General features: G+C 33.6%; 2 protein-coding genes across 3 annotated transcripts; one reads left to right on the top strand and one right to left on the bottom strand.

Moving 5' to 3' along the window:
• The first annotated feature begins 857 nt into the window (after window positions 1-857).
• LOC141721020 (vacuolar sorting protein 18) lies at window positions 858-17,128 on the top strand. Of its 2 annotated transcripts, none has more exons than XR_012574635.1 (25): window positions 858-1,013; window positions 1,090-1,148; window positions 1,774-1,939; window positions 2,608-2,826; window positions 2,917-3,056; window positions 3,284-3,379; window positions 4,406-4,473; window positions 6,578-6,679; window positions 6,866-7,010; window positions 7,195-7,338; window positions 7,435-7,554; window positions 7,724-7,780; window positions 8,756-8,815; window positions 9,871-9,978; window positions 10,593-10,735; window positions 11,005-11,083; window positions 11,807-11,869; window positions 12,117-12,247; window positions 13,122-13,227; window positions 14,519-14,707; window positions 15,354-15,581; window positions 15,682-15,837; window positions 16,109-16,259; window positions 16,379-16,501; window positions 16,655-16,793. XR_012574635.1 is itself a non-coding variant. In XM_074523755.1 (25 exons), exons 3-25 carry the CDS (start codon window positions 1,777-1,779, stop codon window positions 16,820-16,822), a joined length of 2,967 nt encoding a protein of 988 aa, XP_074379856.1. In that variant the 5' UTR covers window positions 859-1,013; window positions 1,090-1,148; window positions 1,774-1,776; the 3' UTR covers window positions 16,823-17,128. The 2 variants fall into 2 exon arrangements, 1 of the variants encoding a protein (XP_074379856.1); XM_074523755.1 differs by having other exon boundaries at window positions 859-1,013; window positions 16,101-16,259; window positions 16,655-17,128.
• A 5,180-nt stretch (window positions 17,129-22,308) lies between these two features.
• On the bottom strand, window positions 22,309-22,964 carry LOC141721019 (uncharacterized). The gene has a single exon (XM_074523754.1). The coding sequence runs from the start codon at window positions 22,705-22,707 to the stop codon at window positions 22,435-22,437; it is 273 nt and encodes a 90-aa protein (XP_074379855.1). The 5' UTR covers window positions 22,708-22,964; the 3' UTR covers window positions 22,309-22,434.
• Window positions 22,965-27,724: the final 4,760 nt, after the last annotated feature.

The raw sequence follows: 27,724 nt of genomic DNA, 5'->3' as shown, positions 1-27,724 counted from the left end.
AAAAAAAACATGTACACATGTTTTCTCGAAATTAATTTTGGAAGCTTTACTATCACAGCTGTTATTTGTTTTTCCTGCTATCGGAGCATCATCCATAATATGTTCATTATATATAAGAACAGTTCTTTGTAAATGTACTTAGTTAGGTTTATCACATTTTTTATATAGTTTGTTATGTACGTATATGTACAAGTATATATGGGTAAATCCAAATAACCGTCTCATTTGAGCTTTAGCTTCAAAGTGTATCTTTACCTAATTACCGCGTTTGAGATTATTGTTTCGTGTTTGGTAAATTCTAAAATCTGCTGTCCGGAAAAGCGTTTTTGGTCTAAAAGCTGCTATTAGCTAAAACATATCCTTCCATGCAAGAAGTATCTTGCAGTTCATCACCAAACCTTCTCAAAAATATTATTTTTATATATTATATTTCAAAATATGAATAAATTAAAAAAATTAACAAACAATTATCTAATTTTCCTGAGTACACTTTTCTAACCAACACTTTTTCTCATATCACAGCAGTTTTCAACAACACTTACAAACATAGCCTTAATTTCAGATGTTTTCTCTCTTTATTATTTTTAAATTTGACGCTTGACTTATTTGCTCAAATTTTTAAAGCGCTTTGACCCTGTAGTAAAATTAATTTTTTTTAATAAACTTGACTTATTTGTGCATATTTCAAAGTATTTTGACCCGTAAAAGTAATATTCTTAATAATTTTTTCTGAATAAAAGTATTTAACTTGTATTAAAATTCACAAAAATAATTATTTTAATTTTTTTACTGTAAAAATACTTTAAATTACATGATAAAATATAAAGTTTGTAGACGTTTGTTTTTAATTCCCTGAAAAATCAATAGGAGGCAGTCGGTTAATCAAAGTGCAGGAGCAGGTGGTGCGCTGGGTCCAAAAGCTGAACCCCTGTCCGGCTGTCCTGATAAACAAATCAAAATTCCAAACCACACCAAATTTTACATAGCTGTGCCCTCCACCGATCAATTCTCAGGTAAAGCCCCTAATTACTACTCAATTACTACTAATTCCTCTACTCCTACTAATTTTCATTTTCTTCTCCTCATCAGATCACAACTTATTCAGATTATTCACTCCTCCTTTTTCGACTTCTCGTATCACACCTCAGGTAATCTCTTTCGACTTCGACTCGGCAATTTTTTGATTAACCTGAATTTGGTTATCGAAATCGAAGAGTATTTAGTACAAGTCAGTATATATAGGTTCTTCTATTATAATGTGCAACTGGTATACATATGTATGTAATAATCGTGTAATTGATGACATGTGATGTTGCTATTTACTCTACCAGTATAGCATTTTCAGGAAGTATATAATTGGTGATAATAATATATCGATAGCTCTGTGTATTATTACTTATGATTTTGTGATTCCAGTCTCTGCAAGGTTTGCGCTCGTACCTGTAGTCTAGTCATCTCGGAGGAGGCCGTTTTTTTAAAATCCAGAAACCAACTCCGACACTATAAATTATGAAATTTAGAAAGCAGATCCAAAACAAAACTATAAAACACATATAAAAAATGAAGGCATTACCTAAGTTCTGATACGAGAGCGTCTCTCACCTCTTGTCTTTTATTTTCTTTAATTTAATATTTTCCTCAGAACTATATCCTGTATTGTTACAGAATCAGTAAGTGCGATAGATGTTAATTTAATGCCTATATTATATATATATGAATTTTGCTTGACACATTCTTTTAACTAACGATTGGAGTTGAGAAACTTGAATGCAGTAAATGGAGGCTGGAAGACAAGTGTTCACTGTAGATCTTCTCGAGAGATATGCAGCCAAAGGACATGGAGTTATCACTTGTATGGCAGCTGGAAATGATGTCATTGTTTTAGGAACTAGTAAAGGTTGGGTTATTAGACACGATTTCGGAGTTGGACATTCTTCTGGTATGATGCTATACATTAATATTACCCCTCTATTATCAATTTAAATCACACAATTTACTGCTATTTCACAAATTCATTGTTTGTGCACATATATATCGTCTGGAGGAGATTTAGTTCCACACACTGATGGTTCCTTTGAGAGACAGAGAGGAGAAGATAGAGGTTGACTATTTTTTTAGCATTTATGGAAGAAGAATAATAAAAAAATAGTGTGCGAGTTGGGATAAAAGAAGGCCTCATTAGATCAAAGTTGGTTGTTATATATTAATTAAATTCCAATGCATTATTAACATATTCTCTTTTAAACCATCACACATTTATACCACTTCCTGGACTTTAGAATACTATTTTCCCTCTCAACTAATACCTGGCTCATAGAAAACATGTTACTGAATGACGTGGTGTAGCATTAAATCCCGCTTTGTAGCTTGTCGGAAATCTTAGTGTGTGCTTGTGGTTAAATTGTTCCGCTAAATGATGCTAATTGAAACTTTTTTTCGAATGAGATTCTGCATTTGAGTATGTCAATTGCTTTTTTGTGTTATTTATTTGGGGGAAGATTGTCTTAAGAGTTACTGTACTATAAACCTGTTTGTTCAACTTATTTCTGTTTCAAGGCCCTCCCGCTTAGGATCTCCTCATTACTTTCTCTAATATTAACTGCCTAGATATTGATCTATCTGCGGGTGTGGGTCGACCTGGTGAACAATCCATTCACAGCGTTTTTGTTGATCCTGGGGGGTGCCATTGTATTGCCACTGTGGTGGGCAATGGCGGTGCTGATACATTCTACATGCATGCAAAATGGACTAAACCACGAATCTTAAACAAAATGAAAGGTCTTGTGGTGAATGCTGTTGCCTGGAATAGGCAACAAATAACAGAAGGTAAATTTCTTTGTTACCTGTAATAAATTACTCTACGTATCTCGCATAACGAACTAAGCCATTGAATATATACATGCAACATCTTTTCAGCTTCGACAAGGGAGGTGATTCTCGGGACCGACAATGGTCAATTACATGAAATTGCTGTTGATGAGAAAGATAAAAGGGAAAAGTATATAAAGTTCCTTTTTGAACTTGCCGAATTACCAGAAGCTTTCAAAGACCTACAGGTATGTATCTTCCCCTACCTGTTTTCTTGAAAACACTATGTGTAATGACTGTTCATTGTGCTCTATGAACTTGGTTGTTAAGAGTTGTGCTTTCGGATTTGGTTGTGAAGAATATGAGTCGTGATACTTTTTAAGAAACAGGAACTCAGATCTTGGAAGATTTCAAACTAGTTTACTTGCTTATTTATCTAATCGAGTTATATTGTCTTTTCAATTTCTATCTGCAGATGGAAACCGCTAGCACAAGCAGTGGAACCAGATACTATGTGATGGCTGTTACCCCTACACGGCTCTATTCCTTTACAGGGATAGGATTACTAGAGGTGAATTCCTGTCTACATCTATTTCCTTCTGGTTTTCCAGTTTGTGTACTATCACTCAGTTGCCCAAACAAACTAAACAAACAATTACTATTACTCTGTTTAGACCTGATGGGTTATCCGCTTCCTCTCCCTCTTTCAAAGGGAGGGGTTTGGGTCTCGGAATCAACCTGTGTGTATACGTTATAGGATATCTTTCTAACCATATAAAAGGTGTTAATCATACATATCAAAGACTGGCATTCTTTATTTTGATTTGAGCGTATACTTGCTATTCGCTAGGTCACAATTTTTTATGATGTATAATGGTAAAGTTGTGTACATCTGGAACCTCCCAAATCCTGGTTATGCAGCACATTTGACACTGAATATCTTCTCTGTTACTTCATGGATTAAGCTTGCACTTAAAATTGAATTTGAGTATAGCAGAAAGGTTTAGCCATTAGATTCTTGGCTTGTGGCATGCCTGAGAATTAGTACTTTTAGTTGGACTGATCAAAGTTGCGGAGGAAAATGATGCCGCCTCTCTCTAATTTTCAGTTTCATATTTCAAAAAACCCTCTTTCTCACTTTCGCAAATAAGGTTTTCCATTTTATAGCATTTTCTGTCTAAAAGCTTGACATTGATAGTAAATCTTGAGATCAATCTTCTTAAGTTCGACCTGGGAATTATCTGGTGGCATGGTGCTTCATGCTTTAGACTGTTGCATATCTGCAAAAAACTAACAACATTATACTTGCAATCTGCAGAGGGTGCATGATTTAGACTGGCCCATGTCTAAGATATGCTTGTAGTATGCTGTTGCCTGTTGTAATATCTCCGCTCAATCCCGTTGGATAATCTTTAACACTTTATTTATGCTGTTTCAAAATAGTTCCATTAAAGCAAATTATATACACGGCTGTTATTTATTTATGTCTTTAGTAATGTACAAATTGTATAATGTTATTTTGGAGTCTAGATAATGCACCATTTAATGAAACTGAGACTGACAACACCAATTTTATTGTTTTTCATTTTTTTGGCAGGCTGTCTTTGCTAGTTATACAGATCGTGCGGTTCATTTTATGGAACTTCCTGGAGATATACCGAACAGGCAAGTTCTCTAGTTTGTGGTAATGTTTTTGCTAAAATGAAGTTGATTATTTATTTTTGTAGTGCATAAAATATATAGTTTTTAAAATTAGTTAAATGACAATCTGGTTCCTATTATTAGTTTGCGTTTTGCTAAAAATTACTCCCTCAGTCCCTTCCAATTGTTTACATTTCTGGGGAAGTGTCCGGCACGTATTTTAAGGTATATAAAAAGTACAGTTATGTAATTTATTTTTACAATTTTCTTTTTTCTGAATAAAAGTTGAATGTTTTAATTTTTATTTAGAAAAATAAAATTGTAAAAAAAATTACAGAACTATACTTTATATGTACCTTAAAATGCGCGTCGGACACTCTCGAAAAAATGTAAACAATTGAAAGGGACGGAGGGAGTATTATTAATTTACCAAACTACCTGTTTCTAGAAGTTCTTGCCCAAATTACATTATTAGGAAAGAGGCGACGAGATACACATATATGACTTGTACATGAAGATATTTACTAAAGGTAACAACTCGTTTAGTGGTTAAGAGTAACGCAGTTTTAGCAGCCCGGGATCGATCCCCCTTGACGTTCTCCTTTTTTACATAAACAATAATGTGTTCTCACTTCTCTGTAGTGTTCTATAGATGGAATAAAGAAAACTCTGTTGCATGTGGGACCGAGTCCGGGTCTTGCCTGCCACATGCCCAAACTTTACCGTTGGATCAGATGCAACAATAATGGATTTAAACAATACATGGTAAATGTCTTACACGCATTGATCATAAACAATAATGTGTTCTCACTTCTCTGTAGTTTCTATTAATGGAATAAAAAGAACTCCGGTTCTGCATGTAAACCAAGTCCTGGTGTCCCCTGCTACATGATAAAACCAGAAACACACATTTTTTTAATGTGTATATACACCTACACCAGTGTTATTAAACGCGATATGCACACTGAAGCGCAAAGGCCTCCTGGAGCATAAGTGCAAAGCGCAACGCGATAAGCACACTTTTTAAAAAGAGCACTACAGTTAAAAATAAATACATAACAATAAACTTAAAATGTTATAGGCAAATATAGGCAAATTAAATTGTCATAAAACATGTTAATAATCACCAAATTCAAACTCTGGGTACAAATACGACGTCGTGGTAACAAAATAAAGATAGACTCTCCTAACATCGTTCTCGTTCAGTTGCCTGCCTTGTATCGTTCGCGTGTTTATATATCTGTTTTTATGTCTGTATCTTATCGTCTGTGTAATGTGTATCTGTACTGATTTAGGTTTTAGGGATTTGTTATGACTTGTTTCCTAAAAAACTACCCAATCAAAAGTCCAGTCCACAGCACAGTCAACAAAAAATAAAAAGCGCGCTCTTTATGTGCTTCTTGCACATCGCTTAAGCGCTCAAAATGCACAGAAACACGCGCTTTAGTGAAGCTGCATTGCATAACCAAAGCGAAGCGCTTTAGCCTCGCATCGCATCTCGCATATGCGAGCGGATATGTGCGCTTTTAATAACACTGACCTACACATGTGCCAGATGCTTTTTCAGAGGGTATATATGGCGCTCACTTCCCCCAGAGGCATTTTGCTACATTCCATTCAAGTGTAGATAGGGCCTTCACCAAAAATTATTGTTATTATGTGAATCTGTACTTCATTTACTCAATTGAGTGTAATATATATATAATTTTATTGTTAGCTGCTAGAAGCTGCTGAATGTCACAATATAGGTTTACTTGTTCGTTCGAAATTGGTCTGGTAGGAAAATTGTTGCTACTAAGTTGAAATAATTATATTACTTCATGCTGTGGCAATTGTTTGGTGATGATGGTGATTGATCTTAGTCTTACACCTATTCCTTCCCTGAATGATGATACATTCATTTTAATCATATAAAACACTTGAAATCAGGTCTCCGAAAAGTGACATGGGCAGAGGCTGCATGGATAAATAAAATTATTTTATATTCTTTCACATAAAAGTTGACTCTTATTTGATCATAATTGTAATACATCTTACGATAATATGTCAATTTCCCAGATTTTGGTGTAAGATAAGCTTTGTTTAAACAGTTTAAACATATTTAAATTTTCTTATTCCTGTCTGGCAGTGAGCTTCATTTCTTTATCAAACAGAGACGAGCAATACATTTTGCATGGCTTTCTGGAGCAGGTATTTACCATGGTGGGCTGAATTTTGGTGCACAACATAGGTACAAGAAAGCATTTATCATCCTTTTAGATATATGTATATACTGTAAGAAGGAATGGTTTAATATGTCTGTGGATGTTGCTTTTAGGTCTCTGATTTTGTACCTTATCTCTTATGTCATTGAATTTGTACTGAATTATTGATTGTGGCAATATGTTAACAATGGTACTCAATTTGTCACTGATAGTTCACCCAATGGAGACCAAAATTTTGTGGAGAATAAGGCTCTTTTAGATTACTCAAAGTTGATTGAAGGTGCTGGAGCCACTAAACCTAGTTCCCTTGCAGTTTCTGAATATCACTTCCTGCTACTTGTTGGGAATAAGGTTAAGGTGAGTTGTAAACAATTTTTGTTCCTTTCAGAATCATAATACCAGGGACATTTCTTTTATTGATGTGGTTAAGATACAACTGTAGTTGATATTAAGAGCCTTTTGTTTTTCAAAACATTCTTGTAGATCCAAATGAGTCTTGTTTTGTAATCTTGACCCTGTATTTCATTTTGTTGTTTTGCAGGTAGTGAATCGTATTAGCGAACAAATTGTAGAAGAACTTCATTTTGATCAAACATCAGAAGCAGCATCAAGGGGTATACTTGGATTGTGTAGTGATGCCTCTGCTGGATTGTTCTACACATATGACCAGAACTCGATCTTTCAGGTCCGAGTTTAGTAGTTTACTATATTTGTTTGGGAATTCAACAACAGAATGACATTTTTATATACTCTCCACCTGTTAACTTTGAAAGTAAATTAGGTCTCTGTGAACGATGAAGGCCGAGATATGTGGAAGGTATACCTGGACTTGAAGGTGTATGCTGAAGCTTTGGCGAATTGTCGCGATCCATTTCAACGAGACAAAGTCTATCTAGAGCAAGTCAGATTTTCTCCAACTTAATTACATGATTTTCACTAAGTTCTAAGCATAAGCTCCTATGTTTCTATAACTGGCAAAGGAAATGCTTTTGCATTTATGAATAACATTAAAATATTCTTCTTTCATTAAATTGTATTTATAAATTGACCAAGAATGATTATCACCGCAGGCTGAAGTTGCTTTTTCTGCCAAGGATTTTGTCAGAGCAGCATCTTTCTATGCAAAAGTAAGTTATGCTGCTGTATTTTTGTGTGATTATTGCAATGTATTTAGTCTACTATCTTAATACTAGCTAGTCAATTAATCTTGAGCATGTATTATATGCTATTTATATGTGTGATTTAAATGATCTGGGCATCAAATATCATCATTGTCATTTATCGTGTAGTTTAAAAGACATCTCGTCTTGCTCCAGGTATTTAAAGAATAACACTCATTCATTAAAAAGGTGTAAATGTCATAAGATGTTTATTTGAGGCACTTTATCTATTACTGAATTAGTATATAATTATATACTTGTTGCTCAGCAAACATAGTTCTTGAAAGAAACTTGCAAACTCCAAATTAAACTACATATTTTATTTAAGTTTTTTGTCGACGTGTGTGTATAGATAGTTATATATATAACTCCTACTATGTTCAATGAATTTCGAAGTAGGGCAAGTTCCCGTCACTTCAAATAATTACTCAATAATAAATTTACTGAAATTTAGGTAGAGGACCTTTTGTGAATAATATTTAAGCACATGTTTATGTAGGATGACATTGAGTTTAATTTTATTGTTGTCAGTTCCATCAAAGTTTATTAAAATCAATCCTATGATGTTGAGGAAAACACTATAGTAACTCTAAGTTTAGCGGTTGGGTCACTTTTTGTTTTGTGGTCGACATAGGTAATGAAGATTGCTTCATATTTCATACTTTATAATTCTGTAAGATGTTTACATATAAGGTTAATCAATGCCTTGCATCTTCTGATAACAAGAATTGTTTTTATCTATAATTATGTTAAGCGCATACCCTAATATGAGAATAGTATGAAGGTGCTACAATCGAAAAAATAAGCAATCCTGTTTTCAATTTACCTTGTATTTGTTTTCTTTCTGTTATCTAGAAATTGCCATTGGTTTTTCAATATATATATTTTTACTGTTTATTCATAGAAGAGAACCTTCTTAGCTAGGGTAACTGAATTTTACAGATCAATTACATATTGTCTTTCGAAGAGATCACATTGAAGTTTATTAGCATTGGTGAGCAGGTACTATTCATTGAATTCATTTATCAATTTATATATTGATAGTATATCAATTCAATATATTATCAACCCCACCCTGTTTCTTACTTTTGTAATCTAACATTTATAACTTTTAGTGCTATGTTGTCCAAATTCGTTTTTGCTGGGCCATTTACTTGTGCACACCTCTATTGCTTTATCTCAGCTTTTAATCTGCTATATCATCTATCTGTTTTCATTTCATCTTATGTACCTTTATACATTTTTCATGAGCCAACCCTCTTTTTCATGCAATATTATACTGTTTCCTTACTTTTTATGGCTTCCAAAACCTTGTCAAAATTGTTATATACATAATACTTTACAGTGACACTTATATTATAGTGATGGAAAACCTTCTAATAAGGCCCAGTCAGAAAAGTGTTGGAAGTTCACATAACCTTTCCACTTTTCCAGTTCCTGGAAACATGTGAAGTATAAAATGATACGAGAAGAGTTAGCCTAGGGCCCTAGGGGTGAAGACAACATTTATTTATCTGAAAATCTTATAAGGATAAAGTTGCTAGCCATGTGGACAGATATCTGAATTGTACTAGATAGACTTGTTTTTTTGAAATATACATCTTACTGTGCTTAGGATTAAACTGGTTTGCCTTAGTAGTTTATTACACTTGGCTGACTTATCATGCAGTGGTACCTATTCTGGATAAACAGACACAATGTATTGTGTGCTTGAGCTCTTAAAGATGAATACATTCAGGTCTCTAAATTTTAGTCCTGACTCTTAAATTATAGTATATTCTTTTGCAAGTCAATACTTCGCATTTTTATATCTGAGACATGTAGATGTGATGGTGTCGAAAATTTGGTGAAAAGGGTTAAGAGGTTCTTTTTTTTTAACCAAAGTTTAATGTCGTTGGTCAATATTATAACACTTGATTAAATATTATTAGCATCTGAACAGCCTTTAACTTACCAGTTCATAGTTCATCATGAAGCATTTCATGAATATTAGATGTGCTTTAATGAAGTTATTATATGTGAACTGTATTTTTTCCCTTTTTTCACTTCATCGGCAGGATTCATTGAGGACTTTTTTGTTACGAAAGCTTGACAACCTTGATAAAGATGATAAATGCCAAATCACCATGATTTCAACATGGACAACTGAGTTGTACTTGGACAAGGTTTGTTTCTGATATTATCTTCTTCCTGGATGGTTATTTTATTTGGCCTAGATAACTTTTCTGCTTACATTGTAAAGTAGCCTGAAACACTTGTGCTTACATTTTGAAGAGAAACAAATATGTAAAGTAACGGGTGTGCTATGCTGGTTGCTGCAGTAATATGTTTTATGTTCTGGATCCAATCTGAATAGTGAATTATTATTCATTAAAAGACTGATCCAGGTCTCCATGATATCCATTATTTTTTGACATAAATTGGAGATGGTTAATGTGCTACAAATGTTTTAGCCACTTAATGCCACTGTACATATTAGCTAGGCCATAAAGTTGTGAAGATTAGAAAAAAACAGATGTCCCATTTTACTGAAAGATCCATCTCAGACCATTATTTTTGCACTAATAAAAAATTTGTAGTGGCACTAATAAAAAAATTTGAAGCAGTGAACTTCTCACGAGGATCTCTCTCTCCTTTTTATCTAGATCTATATGATATGTATGTATATCTTGGAGACATTTTCTGTATATGTTTTCTTTTTGAAGTAATGTTGTGTGTACTTGATACAAGTTAGTTCAAGTATTAATTGTTAACAAATTAGATTTGTATCAATTACTAGATCAATAGATTGTTGTTGGAAGATGACACCGCTACCGAGAGTCGTAGTCCAGAATACCAGTCGATTGTAAAGGAGTTTCGTGCTTTTCTTAGCGACTCCAAGGATGTGTTGGATGAGGCAACTACAATGAAGCTACTAGAAAGGTTCTTTGAATTTATATGCGTGTCTTTGTATATATATATATATATATTATATCTGTAATATCTACAAATATCGTATGACATGATTGACATATTCCTTCGTGAATTTGACAAACATTTGTTTTTTGTTTTTGCGGTTGCTTTTATCTAGTACTTAAGCTGTTCTTTCACTGATAATATCTTGGTTGTCTTTCCAATGTTCTTTCTTTCTGTAGCCAATACACCATCTTGTCCTAGTATGTTAATATTTTATGCTATTCTACTTCCTGCAGTTATGGCAGAGTTGATGAATTGGTATACTTTGCTAATCTGAAGGAGCAGTACGAGATTGTAATTCACCATTATATTCAGGTTATCCACTGTGCTATACATATAAATGTATGTATATATATATATTATATAGGCTATGCAATTCGTGGAAAGGTTGTGATATGTAAATAATGTGTAGGCTGCTTAGTGATCGATGAATTTAGAACTTGGCCAGAATTCGCAAGGGGTAAAAGATTTAAAGCAATAAGGTGGTTGGGATGATATACCAAGATGTCAGCCACATTTTTTTTCTTCTCTTCTTTTGATTTTGACAGAGACGTTGGATTATGGTTTAGATGCGGCAGATCCATTTGTCAGTTTTAGTTATACCCACGCGTCACTGGTTTGAAAATCTAGGGCATCCAAACAAAGCATCAAAGAAAACTTGATTCTTATAACATCCCGCTGATGCTTGTATCTTTTAATTAGCTATTCAGCTATGTGCATGTGTGTATGCAATTATGCATACATATAAATAATTCGTTAAGGACAAAGGGGAAATGTTATGCCACCTTTGAAGTTTTCTTCGTGGAACTGATTCGACTTGGCTTACTAAATAATTGAAGGACTAACAACTACCGAATACACAATCTTTTTATGGATTTTGCTTCTGTTGGAATCTTTAAGGGTTTTTAATGTTTTCCCTGTCCTCCAGGGATTGAAACAATTTATCAAGCAGAACGTATTTAGATGTAACTTGATAGTTTATCTATATAATTTTCCTACTACCTAGATTCAGATGTTTTTGTTGTGTTTCTTTCTCAGCAAGGGGAAGCAAAGAAAGCACTAGAAGTGCTTCAGAAGCCATCTGTTCCTGTTGATCTTCAGGTATACACTGATACCTTTAGGATTATGTTTAAACAATTAAGTTATCATACCATGTCTTTAAAAACATTTATCATGCTCCATGTAATGCCTCAGTATAGTAATCATCATTTCCCCGCTTTGAAACATAATTTCTCTACTATCTGGTTAGATGCTTCCACATTCCATCATGCATAAGTTATGTCAGTGTGTGTGTGTGTCTGTCTATATCCAAGGTAAACAATTTAACAGATTTTTTATTACGTTTCAGTACAAGTTTGCACCAGAGCTTATCATGCTTGATGCGTATGAAACTGTTGAGTCATGGATGATCACCAAAAATTTGAATCCTAGGAAGCTGATACCTGCCATGATGAGATATTCAAGTGAACCACATGCAAAGTACGGTGGAGGTTTTTTGTTTTAATCTATAAAATATATAGTTTACCAAAGATTGCATAATTCTGACTGAGAGACTTTGGAAAACATCCAATCTGATGGATTTTTTCTTTTGTTGTTTCCTATTTTGTTCTAACGGTTTTCGAAACATCCTTTATCAATATGACTTCTTTCTGGCCTCGGGAATGAATTTTTCTCATTTTAAATGAAGCACAAATAGTTTTCTTATGCAGTTGGTGAAGGAGAATAGTGGAGAAGATTACAGGACTAGTGTTTATTATTTAACACGTGTGTGGTCATTTTCTCCCCAATTTACTTAGGAGTAACACTGTAACACGATAGATATACCTATATCTACTTTCACTGCACTACTGCAGTACAACCCAGGATCGTGTACTTAAGATTGACTACAATCATCTTTTTGAGTTATGATGTAGTAGTATTAATAAATGCATAACTTTAGCTTTTCTTAATTACATAAATGCAATGACATAGATGCATAAGTTTCTTCTCAAAGAACCTATAGAAGTAAACAAATAAGTTTACACTTGACAAAATGAACTAAATCACAAAACACTAGCTTTTCTTAATCCTTCTTTTGTTGAAACTTTACTCATCTTTAGTTAAGCTAGTTTTGCGAATTTCATTTTTTATTAATTAAGTTTTAATTTTCCTATCGTCAGTGTAGCTGATACGTGTCTGTAGCTGTACTTTTTAGACAGGACACAGTATTTTGATCAGTAATATCTTGAGTTTGCATGTTAAAAGGAATTCCTGCCTCCCTTATATTGTTAGGAAGAGCTATTATTTTAGTTAAAAGTTTTTTTTCCTTCTGCAGTTGTTGGTATCTTTATCTGTTCCTATGTACTATTTACAGGAATGAAACTCACGAAGTAATAAAATATTTGGAATATTGCATACACCGTTTGCAGAATGAGGATCCTGGGGCTCATAACTTGTTGCTCTCCTTGTATGCGAAGCAGGTATATCTGGTGACAAGGATCCTACCTACATTATGTTCTTTTAATCAGTCTTTTTTTAATAATTTAACAACAAATAAAAGATTGATCTTAAATGTTTTGCATCACAATCAATACTGTGCACGGCTTCTTGTCCTTTGGGTGATATATGGGGTAGATATGTGCAAACTCGTATTGAGTTCTGGAGAGCGAAAAACCAGAGTCATGTTTTACAACTCTCCTCGAATTCCCAAATTCATAACTATTTTTTAAATGTATCAAAGTTTGGCTCTGTAAAGCATCACTTTTTTCCTTCTATAGTTAATATTTTTTAAGTATGGGGGAGGCGAGGTTAGGATTGAACTCCTATATCTCTAGAAGCCATGTAATAAACATTAATAACTTTAAATGATTAATCTTAAGGTACTGTACGAGTATCAATATGTAATTGGCTTCTTGTCCTCTTGGTGCTATATGGGGTAGATATCTGGTTCATTAGTATTATGTTGTAGGGAATTATCAGCTAGAGTGATACTTTGCCACTGCTCGGACACTCCTCAATTCTGCAGAAAGCATGTTATAATATTAACACTAAATTAATGATTGATATTAAGGTTTCGTATGAGTGTTATTATGTACTTGGCTTCTTGTTCATTGGGTGATATATGGGAAAGATATCTGTGTTGATTAGTATTGTGGGGAACTGCTTCTGGTTCATTGGTTGATGATATATGGGAAATATATCTGTGTTGATTAGTATTGTGGGGAACTACCTTCCAGAGTAGTATTTAACCCCCTCCCCCCCAAATTCCTGCATTTTTTAACTTTTTAAAGTTAATATACGTTTTTCTCAGTTAAAACTTAAAAGGAATTTTAAAATTTAAATTTTGGCAAGCAAAATGATGTACATGGCATGTAGTTGGTTTAGTGTGTAGCAGCACAATCATTATTTATTTGTCAATCAATGCCTCTAGTTTCGAAATTGTCCAAGTCCTGACATAATTTCTTAAAATTAGGCAAGAATCACGTGCAGAATGTCTATGATGAGCTTATTAAGGATGTGATGAGTGTTAAGCAAATTGGTGGGGCTGAAATGTTGTTTATTTTTGTAGGAATAGAATGAAGGAATTAATGCATATTTATTGATGTAGTCTAAGTTTCATTCCAATCTCATTCTGTAGCATTCCATCCCCGCAGATCACACCATAAGTTGCCTACCGTACCATGTTAGGACGTAGGTCATGTGTACAAATTGGCGGGTTTCATATTATCGCGATTTAAATTTACTTTAAGTTTCCTTCGCTATCATGTTCAGGAAGATGAAAGTTCCCTGTTGCGGTTCTTGCAATGTAAATTTGGTAAGGGACGACCAAATGGCCCTGATTTCTTTTACGATCCCAAGTATGCGTTGCGCCTTTGCCTTAAGGAGAAGAGGATGAGGGCTTGTGTACATATATACAGCATGATGTCTATGCATGAAGAAGCAGTTGCTCTTGCACTTCAGGTAGCACAGTATCCCAAGAATGGACACCTACTATTTGTACCTTGTCTTGCTACATGTCCTTATAGCTTAATATAAAGTATTTTAATTTAAGAAAGTATATTTAGATGATACTGTTTGATAAGAGTAGTTATGATATTAATTTGCATGATGTGATTATGACACAGTTTAAATATTTTGTGCATCTTTTTTGTATGGTACCTAGGTTGGTGTAGAGCATTTTAAAGAAACTCTTTGTTGTTTAGCAAAAAAAAGAAAAAGAAAGGCATAGTCTGGTTTACGCTTTGCTAGGACACCAAATTGGGAAATTGCGATATAAAGCATCATAGCTTTAGAGTGTCCCATGTCACAAGATTTACTACTTGCCATTCTTTATCGTACTATCCATGCATTTATTGTATTACTATTTCTCATGAATGATTAATTGTTAGATTTTTGTTGAAGAGTATAAGATCCCATGGTTAACAATTTTGAAGTAAGAACACTGAGAAACATTTTGTATGTGCACAACTAATTATATTCTTCCATGTAAAAAGGTTTTGTCTACTCTTATATGTTATGTTTTCTGTGCTTCTAAGTGTCTAGTTTATCCAAGGATTTACTTTATGAGCATGAATTAAGAGCTGCTAAATTTTCTCTTGGTGCCTAGGTTGATCCAGAGCTTGCTATGGCTGAAGCAGATAAGGTAGAAGATGATGAAGACTTGAGGAAGAAATTGTGGCTTATGGTTGCCAAGCATGTTGTTGAGCAGGAGAAGGGAACTAAAAGAGAGAATATCCGGAAGGCAATAGCATTCTTAAAGGAAACTGACGGATTGTTAAAGATTGAAGATATTCTACCATTCTTTCCTGATTTCGCCCTGATTGATGACTTTAAGGTAAAATCAGTTGGTTACTGTCCTTGTTAGTTTCGTAAAATAAAATGAAACAAAAACAACTTGTGTGCCATATGACTAAATTCCTTAAATATGCCTGTAGGAGGCAATTTGTTCATCACTAGAGGATTACAATCAACAGATTGAGAAACTAAAGGAAGAAATGAATGATGCGACACATGGTGCAGACAACATAAGAAATGACATCAGTGCTCTTGCTCAACGCTATACTATAATTGAACGGGATGAAGAATGCGGGGTAATATTTAAATGATAGTACTTTCTTAATGACTTACTCAAGCTGATTTTTGCTCTTCATGGGTATTGTGTTAGAGGTTAAAGCTATATAATTGACATGGTAATATTTATGGTTTTCTTAGACACGAGTTCTTTGATTTTGCTCGTGTGATGTCTTTTCTTCTTTTTCTCGTTTTGATTAAAGCTTTTGCCTTTTTTTGAATTTCTCCCAGCCCTATAATATTTTTTATAGCTTTTGGTTTCGTTACTACTTGCAATCATTAGGTTTGCAGGAGGAAGATTTTGACTGCAGGCGGGGACCATCAGGTCAGGGGTTATTCATCAGTAGGGCCTATGGCACCTTTCTATGTCTTTCCATGTGGACATGCGTTTCATGCCCAATGCCTGATTGTCCATGTCACAAAGTGTATAGACCAAACCCAAGTAAGTTCTCTTGTTTTCCATGTGCGTGTCAATTCATGTATAATTCCTCCCCAATTTTAATTAATTAAAGCGAATTTCTCAGCTTTTTTGCTTACTTCCGTTGATGCTTGATATTTCAGGCAGAACTTATACTTGAATTACAGAAGCAACTTACTTTACTCGGTAATGAACCAAAGGAGAATATTAATGGCAGCTTAACCAGAAACGAAACTATAACAAGCATGATTACACCACTAGACAAGGTATGGCCGTGTGTTAGATTTTTTATGGGCACTCTATTGTCCAGATATTTTATGGGCACTCTATTGTCCTTGTTTTGTTATGCTATCAATTATGTATGTTCGTGTTCGTGTTTTTGAAAATATGAGCTTTGCTTAATATCTACTTGTTAGCAGATAAGATCACAGTTGGATGATGCTGTTGCTAGTGAATGCCCTTTTTGCGGTGATTTGATGATTCAGGAGATTTCCTTGCCTTTTATTCTCCCTGAAGAAGCCTTGGAGGTTGCATCGTGGGAGATCAAGCCAAAAAACATTGTTGGTCAGAAAAGTCTATACACATAAATGTATGACTGATCATAGTGAACTTTGAAAGGAGTTTCGGGAATTTTGAAGGAAACTTCAAGCTCATATTCGTCATGGTCCGAATGTTGCAGTTATACTATTTCCAGTGCCGTGATTCCAGCATCTGTAGCGGCGCCATAGGCAAAAATATGTGTTGAAGACCTGGTGGCCATTCTGTAAATTCCCATATGAATTGTGACTGTACAAATATGTGTTTGTATATTAGTAAGGATTGTATATTTTAGTGTTTTATGATGCATGATTTTTGTGGAACTAAATAAGCAAGTTTGGAGAGGTTTTCAAACATGCGTTTTAGAGGAAGAACGTCAAGAAATTGTCCATTAAAGTAGATGTGTTTTCCAAGAAAAAATACAGTAGTACTTGTTTACCCAGATATCGATCAATTATCACATTATTTTTGATTACCTGTCTGGTAATTAAATACATTGGACAAAGCTAAATTTTGGTAAGCTGGATTACTTCCCAAAGCACCAAAATTTTAATGATCTTGAGGCACGATTTTAGTATTGAGCACTTTCCAAACCACCAAAAGATAATATAGTTTGCGTTTATTCCTCATGGTTCCAAAATCAGGAACTAGCCCCCGTATCTCCAGTAAATTTTCGTCCCAATACAAGTATCTTTACCTTTTTAAGGTATATAAAAATAATAGTTTTACAAATTATTTTTAATTTTTTTTTCTGAATGAAAGGATAAATTTAAATATTAATTCAAGAAAATAAAGGAAAAAAAAACGCATAACTATGATTTTTATATACCTTAATGTACTGAAAAAGTCGAAGGCACATGTATTATAAAACAGAGAAAGTAACATAGTTGGTATAATTTTTTTTTTTTTTAATTTAGAGAGTTATTAATTAATTGATAAATTAATACTTATTAATTTATGGAGAGTTTTTTTTATATAAATCCCTGCACATTAATTAGAAATTCAATTTAAATTGGGTACATGTATTGATTTGATTTTTAAATATAATATTAAGAAGATATTAAATATGATACAACATTTTATATAAAATTCACTAAACCCATCAAAACGCTTAATAACTTTTAGTAAAAGTTTGAAAGTAACACTTAGAATTTTTGAGTGAAATAAGAAATGTTAGGATCGAGTCTAAAGTAGACAAAATTTTTAAGGAAATATAAATTACAAAAACACTATATTTAATATAATCGTAATAAATATATATTTTTAACTAATATATATAAATGATTAATTTATGATATTATTGGGTCTATTTTTTATGCAGGAATATTTTGAAAAAAATATTATATACCTATTTTATCGAAATTGATCATTTTTTAAATGTGAGAAAATTATTATCATACATTTATAGAGGTTTTACCTTAGATATCCGGTCAACAAAGAAATACCTTGTGTCCAGAAACAATCATAAACTTTGGCAGGCGTGCAGATATCCGGTCATCAGTTGCGAAATGCCCCGGGACCGTAAAGAAACATACAGGCAGTTGAGATGTGCAGTTTGTGTGTTTTATGAAACAAATAGCCAGCCGGAAAAAAGTATAAACCTCAGCATTTAATGCTTACGGTGTATGTCATTCTCTATTGTCACCAGTGTTGTTACTAATTATAATATTCCATATGAAATTCCCGAGTAACTCGTTGGAAATTCTACGTTCTTGCATGTTGAAGAAGGTAGTGTTGATCTCAAACTGTTGCAGAGATATCTTCGGCCAATACAAGTCGGTTAACCATCTGAAATATGTATCCAGCTTTTGTTCAGCATACATTGGTTATGGGTTATGGCCTAGCAAGTAGAGGCATGCCGCACCCCAAACTTCCCAAAACAGAATTCCCTCCGCACTGCGACACAAACCCTCCAATATCCCATACTTTTACCAAATGCAGCCTCCAGCCGTCCTTATGGTCCTCAAGTTTACTACTACACTCGGGAAATCTAGCTGGTTAGCTCTTGGTGGCTCTCTCTATACCCAAACAAACGGCCACAGCTTGCTCTGCTCAACCCCTTCTGCTCTCTCTTACTTAATCCACCCCAAAGCTTCCCATGCTTCCATAGCACAAGAAAGCATCAGATGAAAGAGGCTGATAATCTACCCGTTTCATTAAGCAATCTGACAGTTATTTTCAGGCATAGACTGCAGGTAAACAACCAGTCCCACCCCATGGATTTCAGGAATACTAGCCTTACTATAGAAAGATGAGGAATAAAATGATAATAGTTGATCCTAGTCTGCAGGTAGTTTGATGAGAATGAATGTGATCGGGAATCTTTTCCTCTCGAATGATCATAAGCTTAGCTATAGCTCTACATCAGGCATCAGTCGACCCATCAATACACTTGCAATCAACACCAACTCTCTGCCTAATCTTTCCTCCTCTTGCTTGTGCTTTTGCTATACCCTTTTCTTTGTGTGTTTTAGGAGCATTATTTGTAAACACTTCTGTGGGTGCTATCCCATAAATCTAATGTAGTTTTCTGCTATACACGTAGCCCGTAGGGCGTGGCATTTGATATATAAGTAATCCCCTCAAAAATAAAAAAAAATTGTCAATACGTAGTCACGTACTTGGTTTAACTTGTGGATTACACTAACTACACATACACAAATATATTACACCTTCATGTTTGTGTGCATAGCTTTCATGCAGCATAAGCATCGACATAGCACAGAAAAAACACTTTACAACTTACTGATGGCCTATATCACCGTGGTCTGGGGCATACAATATGTACAAATATATAATCAAGAGAGGCATTTCGCTGGATTCATGCCCAACAGTTAAATAACATGACTTGTCGCATCGAATTGTTGACATGATTTCGTCTTTCTGGTCCTGTATACTTCATCTTCCAGATTGAGCCGGAGCAAAATGATGCATTACTTGCATGGAAACAGTCATGAAAACATCTAAGGAGGCCAAATTTCATCGACCTATGATGACTATTATTATTACTCAAAACAACCGCAACGCTGCTGGAGACCAACCACAAAAGATTCATCCTATCTAACTCCATTCTTTTTGGACTTGTGTTGTTTACGTACACCTGCAAATATATATATATATATGTGTTACTCCAAGTATATATTGCCTATTTAGCAGATAAGCTTGTTAACTCCCGTCTTTTTGGTTGTAGTTGATCAAAGATTTAGATGCCTATGGAATTAGCTGGTTAGCTAAGCAGCCACCTGGATGGAAACGTGGCACTCCAGCAAAGTTTGATTTGATGACTAATCTAATAAGTTTTTTCTCGAACTGTCTAATGTATAGAACAGTATTAAATTATCATCTAGATGGTTTATTTTTACTTTTCAATATTTAGAATAATTTTATCTCTGAGATGATTTTTAATTTTTAGAACAAAATTAATGTGAAAATACAAAACTGTCATATAAAAGTACAAATATAACACCCAAGTCGGCACTATATGTGTGAGGGAAATATCATTTTTTTTCAGTTTATTCAGCTTCGAATATAAAAAAAAATCAGCACTGGACAAATTGTTTGAATGCTATTTTGAGAGGACAACCATGATGAAAATTTTAACTTAAAAAATTGGATAAAGTTTTGACGCTGAATTCTGAATACAAAAAAGTTAAGTAGATCACATAAGCAAATATCTAAGCTGGACCCATTAATGATAATGTAGGAAAAATAGATAGTATTAGTTACATTTTGTTGATGAGCTAAGGAGCTACAAAGGTAGGCTAAGACATATAATTAAAATAGCATGAATTTGGACCCAGCAACTAAAATACACAACATTTCTCAAAGACTCTTCTGATTGTATTTCCTTATCAGCTTCTTGTGGACTTGACATGGTGTAAGGAAGGAGTGTGTAGTTCATGATTATTTTTCAGGGTTAATGACCTATTGAAACTTAAGTTATATTCATCGGTCCTGAATTAAAAAACGTTTTTTTTTTTATTTTTGAAATACTAAAAAAGTATCTTTTACACTGTTTTTTTCCTGATTCCTTGATTTTTCCCGTTTCAAAATTAAAAAGGTACGTTTTCAGTAATTCAGGATCAATAAAAAACGCTTTCGTACTTGAGGGACCGAAGGATACTCATTAAACCTATTCTTTTAGTACGCATGTAATTTGAGAGTTCATGAATAGGATGATAATAGGAATGGGTTGCAGAGGAAGATGTCGTGAGTTTGATGAAGAGGACATGCTATTGTGCATTTGTATTCATAGTCACATTGAATGTTTAGAGTATTCTAAAGCACCATGTTTTTACCAAATCCGAACAGAGGGCTGTTTTGGACATCATCTCCATTTTTTTTAAATTATTTTATTTTGGGAAAATTCTACAACAGATTCATTGAATTGTAAGTGTATGTACTTGTCATTTAGCTCGGGAGCAAACAAAACTTCTTGTCCCATACATTAATCTACCGTGAGTTAATCTAGGGTTGAGATGAGATAAGATATGTACTTGAGATGAGATGTCATGAGATAAGATATCTTCTATAATTTTCCACAAAAAATTAATTAAATACTGTATTATATATATAATCATAAAAAATTTTGTGCTAATACATATCTTCTCTTTTTAACATATGCGGCAGAATAAATCAGACTCTTGTGGTAAGATTTGAAATATTATTCCTTGTTTTGCTACGATAATTGTTTATACTTTTTGTAGCTATAATGTAAAAATTATATGGAAATTTTATAAAACTATACATATTACCATAATTTTTGTTTTTGCTAGATAATGTTTATTGCCAGACTACTCTATTACATTTAAAGCTAAAGCTAATGTCCTTGGCAAGCTGTAACCTTTTCTACTTGGAACATTTGTTTCACTCGAATAAAACTTGCATGTCCGTGTGATTATGAACTCTGTGATTTCTCTCCGGCCAGATTTGATAAATGAGAATATTCAGGTATAAAGTGGCAAATCTGAGCCTCCAGCCTGTGGAACCTATAGTTGTGATCCTGCCTTGGACTTTGCATCACTAAACTTATATGTATCTGCAGTTTGCACCTTGTGAATGAGTGCTCCCCTGTTTCATTTTCCACTCCACACAATACACAAACAGGATCATTCATACCAAATCTGTTCATTCTATCCTTCAATAGCAACCTGCTTTAAGGTCATCATATGAACATGGTTCCAACTGGACAAAATCCAAGTATCCAACTGCTTTAGGCCGAGGATTCAAAATTTTTCTACAAGGCAGTTTTGTGGTCCAAAAAGCCTCGTCACGGAAGAGGTCTCTATGAAGCCAAGAAACCCATAAACTGGTTTTCATTTGATTGGATGATACGCCATACTAAACACCTCCATTGCTATTACGAACAAATAAGACGATATTAAATCCCCTTGTCTTAGCCCTGATCTTGTCTGAAAAATCCTTCCATTTATTTTGTTTAACTATAAGATGAACACTTTTCTTGTCGGTAGATCTATTTTTATTCTAACTTGGTTGTTAGATCTTTTTCTAACTTAATAATTTTGATCTCTTAGAATGAAAATAACTTAATATATATATTTCCATATCATTAAGAGATTCTGCAAATCATCGGTATGTTCTGTGGGCACAAAGGTGTCAAATACACAAGATCATCTATTAAAAATTAGAGTAAATGGGGGTGTCAATTGGGACCCCAACAGCTCAAATACATGACTTTTCTAAGAGATTCTTCAGATTGTTTGGCCTTGTAATCTTCACCTTTAATTGTACTACTTGTTGACAACTGCTTCTTTGTTTGATAAGCAAACGAGGGAGAAGAGGACTTGAGATTGTTCTTGACGTGGTGGTGAAGTGATCTGATGGTGTAATTCCACCTGCAGAAGCCTTGATCTTTCAGTGCCTCTACTGCCCCTACGCTTGCTGCCACTAACCATGCTTTGCTTGTTGAACTCATTCTGTAGTTTTCTTCTATTGAAACTGGAACTAGTTTTAGTGAATATTGAGAAACTTTGTAATTTGATTTTGATGAACAAGAACTGAGATGCACAGGTATATATATACAAGGCAGGCTAGTTTAAGAAATAATGATAAGAATGGTGCAGATATGGAAAACCAGGGGTACAAAAGCCTAAACCAGGAGTTAAAAAAGGCTAAACCAGGGGCATGCACCAATTGTTTGGAGAGTGTTTTAGTGGGTTATTGGAGCCCCCACGATGTAACAACCTCAAAGGTTGTTTACAACTTCCACCTCATTCATAAATAAAATTAGTAATATTTTAACTTCTCTTTCTTTCAACTTATTTTAAACAATTTTTATTTTAAATTCACTCCAATGTAAAACAACTTCTACAAATTTGTCATCATGTATCCTACTATTATTTAATATATATATATATATACACATCATGTTAATAATGATAAACTAGAGTTGTTCACGAATCGAGCCGAGCCGAGTTTTGATCGAATCGAGCTGAGCTTCAATTTTTTTTTCTGACGAACCGAGCCGAACCGAGTTTCTTAACAATCAAAAAATCAGGTTCGAGTTCGAACTCGTTAACTAACCCCAACATGAGCTTTAATGGAACACAACCGAGGCGAGTCGAACACGAGCCGAATACGAGCCGAACACGAGTTTTCTCTATCAAAACGAGCCGAATCGAGCGGAGCCTAGCCGAGCTGAAGTAAAAAATTCTGATCAAACCACCGGTTGACTGTTAAAAAATCCGTACGGTTTGATCATTCAAAAATATTTTTAAAAAAGTTAAAACATCAATATGAGACTACACACATGTAGTACTGGTCAAACTAGGTTGACTGTTAAAATAGCAAACCAGATACTTTTATTTTTTTTCTCAAAATTCTATTGTATCACTTAAATGTATAGATTTTGACATCCGTATGGTTGGATTATTCATAAATATTTTTAAAAAAATCGAAACATCATTATGTGATTGAACATTAGTTAGAAGTACTATTCAAACCATTGGTTAATTGTTAAAATAAAAAACAAAATAAATTTATTTTTTTCTAAAAACTTTGTCTTATCAATATGTGACTAAACACTAGTAAGAAGTATTGGTCAAACTATTGGTTAACTGTTAAAATAGCAAATCAAATATATTTATTTTCTCTAATTTTTTTATTATATAACTGAGATATATAGATCTTGACATCCGTACTGTTGGATCATTCATAAATAGTTTTAAAGAAATCAAAACACCAATCTTGGAATAAATAATAGTTACAAGTAGTAGTCAAATCATAATTATTAAAATATCAAATTAAATAATTTTTTTCTCTTAAACTTTTTTCAGATTACCAAAATATATATCTTGACATTCATAAGGTTCAATAATTGAGAAATATTTATAAAAAATCTGAATAATGTTCATAATAATACAATATATAAATATCAAAATATTTTTTTTTGCATTTTTTTCGAGCCGAATCGAGCCGATCTTGAGCCTAACCAAGCTCGAGCCGAACATGCCAAAAGCTCGGCTCGAGCTCGTTTTCTTAACGAACACATTTTTGTGTGCGAGCTCGAACACTTAACGAACCGAGCCGAACCGAGTCCTTAACGAGCCGAGCTCGAGCTTGTTCGTGAACAACTCGGTTCGTGAACAACTCTATGCTAAACTATCATAACAAATATTTTATAATTTATTTATTGATACAATGGCAAAACGAAATTGAAGTACCCAGAATGCACCTTCAACATCTTTACACATCGCTTCCTGGAATTGCGTAAATAATTCCCTTTTATCTTCTTGAGGCAATGAGATAGTTATAATAAATGTACCCCATTCGAGATAGATGCCATCGGCTAAATAGTATCATTGGTTATATTTTGTACCATTTATCATAAACTCTATTGCGGGCCTTGTCCTTGTAAGATGTCAGTGAATAATGAAGACTGATTTAAAACGTTGAGGTCATTATTGGATCCCTGAACACCAAAAAAAGCATGCCAAATTCATAGGTATTGTGATGCAACAGCTTCGAGCATGATTATTGGTGTGCCATGATCACCTCGTATGAATTGACCTTTCAATGATATTGGATAATTTTTTCATTCCCAGTGCATACAATCAATACTTCCTATCATACTTGGAAAACCACGTGCCTCTCTCATTTGAAGAATATTGAAAATTTGGATTTTGAGGATTGATTTGTGAAGAAATCGTATTAAAAGGAGATTTTAAAATTTTGGATTTTGAAAACTAGCATACAGAGAATTTGGATTAAATTGGGAAGGATTTCGAGGGTTAAAGTTTTGAGAGTTCGAAGAAAATTGAGAATCCATTTGAAGTGTAATATATGTTGTGAGGTAAAAAATAAGTGTAATAGCAAGTATTTATAAATAGAAAAATACTTGTAGCTGTTCTATACAGAAGAGTCACCAACGACTCCATTTTTTAAGGTAACGACCTCATTTTGATGCTTCAGTAGACAAAAAGAAAGGAGGATAAATTATGTGGGCTGGAATTTGATTAAAATGATATAAAACCATTCCAAACAATCGTTGTTCAGGTTGAACAACTTTGCTCAACATCTTTGCAAGAAACATAACACTCCAATGCCAAATAACATGGCCTAGTCAGCAAACAACTTTCTAAACAAAACCCATTATGGGTGCTCTTACATGGTGCACATTTTCGGCGTTATTAACAAATGTCAGTTTCAATTTTCAACTATAGTTAATGCCCGTATAAGTTATATTATAATTCATATAATTATTAATTTATATATTATGACGTATCGATTGTTGTTATGATTATGTGTTCAAATAATATTTTTATTTTTATTGTATAAAAATTGCTAATTACACAAAAATCTCAGATATTAACTTTAAATGTAACTTTGAGAAATCCTTTTTTTCAATGTTCATTCTTTTTACATTTGTAACAACTTTCAGTAAAAAACTTATCCTTTGTTGATATGGATTAAAAGTTTTTTTTCTTTCAATGGGCAAAACTCTTCTTTTGATAAACAAACCTGTCACCTGTTTTGATAACTTAATTTACCTTTCTATTAAATTAAGTTGAGCATTCTGACTATTTTTCAAATAATGCTTCATAATCGAAGTTACAGAGAGCAGATATGCATTTAAATTGTGCTATTCAACCTTTAAAATTGTTGTATCGATGTTATTTGAGCTAGATATGTTGTTCTAAAACTCAACAAGTTTACTATCAAGAGTAAGTATTCGTTACCTCGAATTAATGATTTATTTGATCGGATGAAAGAAGCAGAGTATTTCTAAGATTTGGATGTTATCAATTGGAAATTGAATCTATGGACATATAAAGGATAATTTTCAAAACTAAGTATTGCTGCTATAAAATTCTAGTATTGTCCTTTGGATTAACCGATATACTAGTAATATTTAAACTTGATAAACAGAATCTTGAATGAAGATCCGAATAGGTTGTATTTACGTTACTTAAAGTCAAAGAAGGACCATGCAAGTATTTAATGATAGCTGGGAAGTAGAAAAAGAAAGAAGTTCTATGAAAAATTTACAAGGTGAAAGTTTTGATGGTAGAAAACATAAATAGTCAGTGAGGATGAGACCAAAGGAAATCCAGTAGAAATTAAAGTTACTATGAATAAAGAAAGACCAAAAGCATCAACGAAGGTAAGAAGTTTCACCCTGGACCGATTGTTATTGAAAATTTGTGCAAGATTTCTGGAAAGTTGCAATTCCTTTGACGAAGCTAACCAGGAAAAGTAAGAAGTTATATAAAATGGAGAAGGGTGAAGGAAGTTTTGCGGAGCTAAAGTAAAGAATGGTTACAGCACCTATCACTTTGAAAGTATCAAGGAAATTTGGTAGTTATAGTGATACTTCTTATAAGGGAATAGGAGGTGTGTTGATGCAGTACAATAAAGTTATTGTATATGCATCCGGACAACCGAAACCTTATGAACAGGAGTATCCTACTCATAATTTGGGACTAGCAGTAATAATAGTCGCTTTGAAAGATTGGGAAATATGATATATATGGAAAAAGGTGTAAGATCTATATGGACCATAAAAGTTTGAAGTATATATTCACGAGGAAAAACAAATGTATTAGCAAGCGATAAGAAAAAAGGAGAGAACGAAAATAGAAACTGCACCAGAAGAATTATCTATGGAATTTTAGAAATTGAAATTGGAAGTCAGAATTCATAATCCAAAAGGAGCAAGGATGGATAGTATGACTTTTCACTCGAAGTTATTAAAGGAAAGGTAATGAGATGTCAAGAGAAGATAATGAATCACGATGTTAGCAGTTAGTAATAGGAAATTTTAACGATCACGATATCCCGAGGTTTTCTTTCAGCACTTGGATGCTACAAGTAAAAGAATTAAGAAATGAGATCCTACAGGGAATGCACAATATAAAGTATTTGATTTGCTGAAGAAATGCCAAGATATACGAGAATTTAAAGAAAAATAGTGATAACCAGGTACAAGAAAGAAATTTCAAAATGGATTAGGAAGTGTTGGATATGTCAAATAATTAAGGCAAAGTATCGGAGGCCTAGTGGACAAGGCAGACCAAAGAGTGGTTTTAAGAGAAGCGAATCGTAAAGTGTACCAGTAATGTTGATGGAGAAAATGAATGAAATTATGAGATTATGTACTGATTATCGGGAGTTGGACAAGACAACAAATAAGAATAAGTGACCCCTATAAAGAATTAATTACTTACGAGGCCTAATTCAAGAAGTATATTATGTTTCGAGAAGTAACTTAAGATCCTACCTGAGAACATATTAGAGATTACGATTAAAGTGAGTTATGAGCATTGCAAGCTCCGGTGATATCATGTGAAATAATAAGTGTATCAGTTGTCTATAAGAAATTAAGGAACATGTTGTATAAGGAGTACTCAGATAAGTGAATTGTATTTATTGATAACATCTTCAACTATTCAGGGAACTATACGTTGAGTCTTCAAGAATGAAATTTTGACTAA

Source organism: Apium graveolens, chromosome 4, assembly GCF_009905375.1.
Source record: "Apium graveolens cultivar Ventura chromosome 4, ASM990537v1, whole genome shotgun sequence".
Taxonomy (NCBI): Eukaryota; Viridiplantae; Streptophyta; class Magnoliopsida; order Apiales; family Apiaceae; genus Apium; species Apium graveolens.
This window is presented reverse-complemented; position numbering and strand designations above follow the sequence as displayed.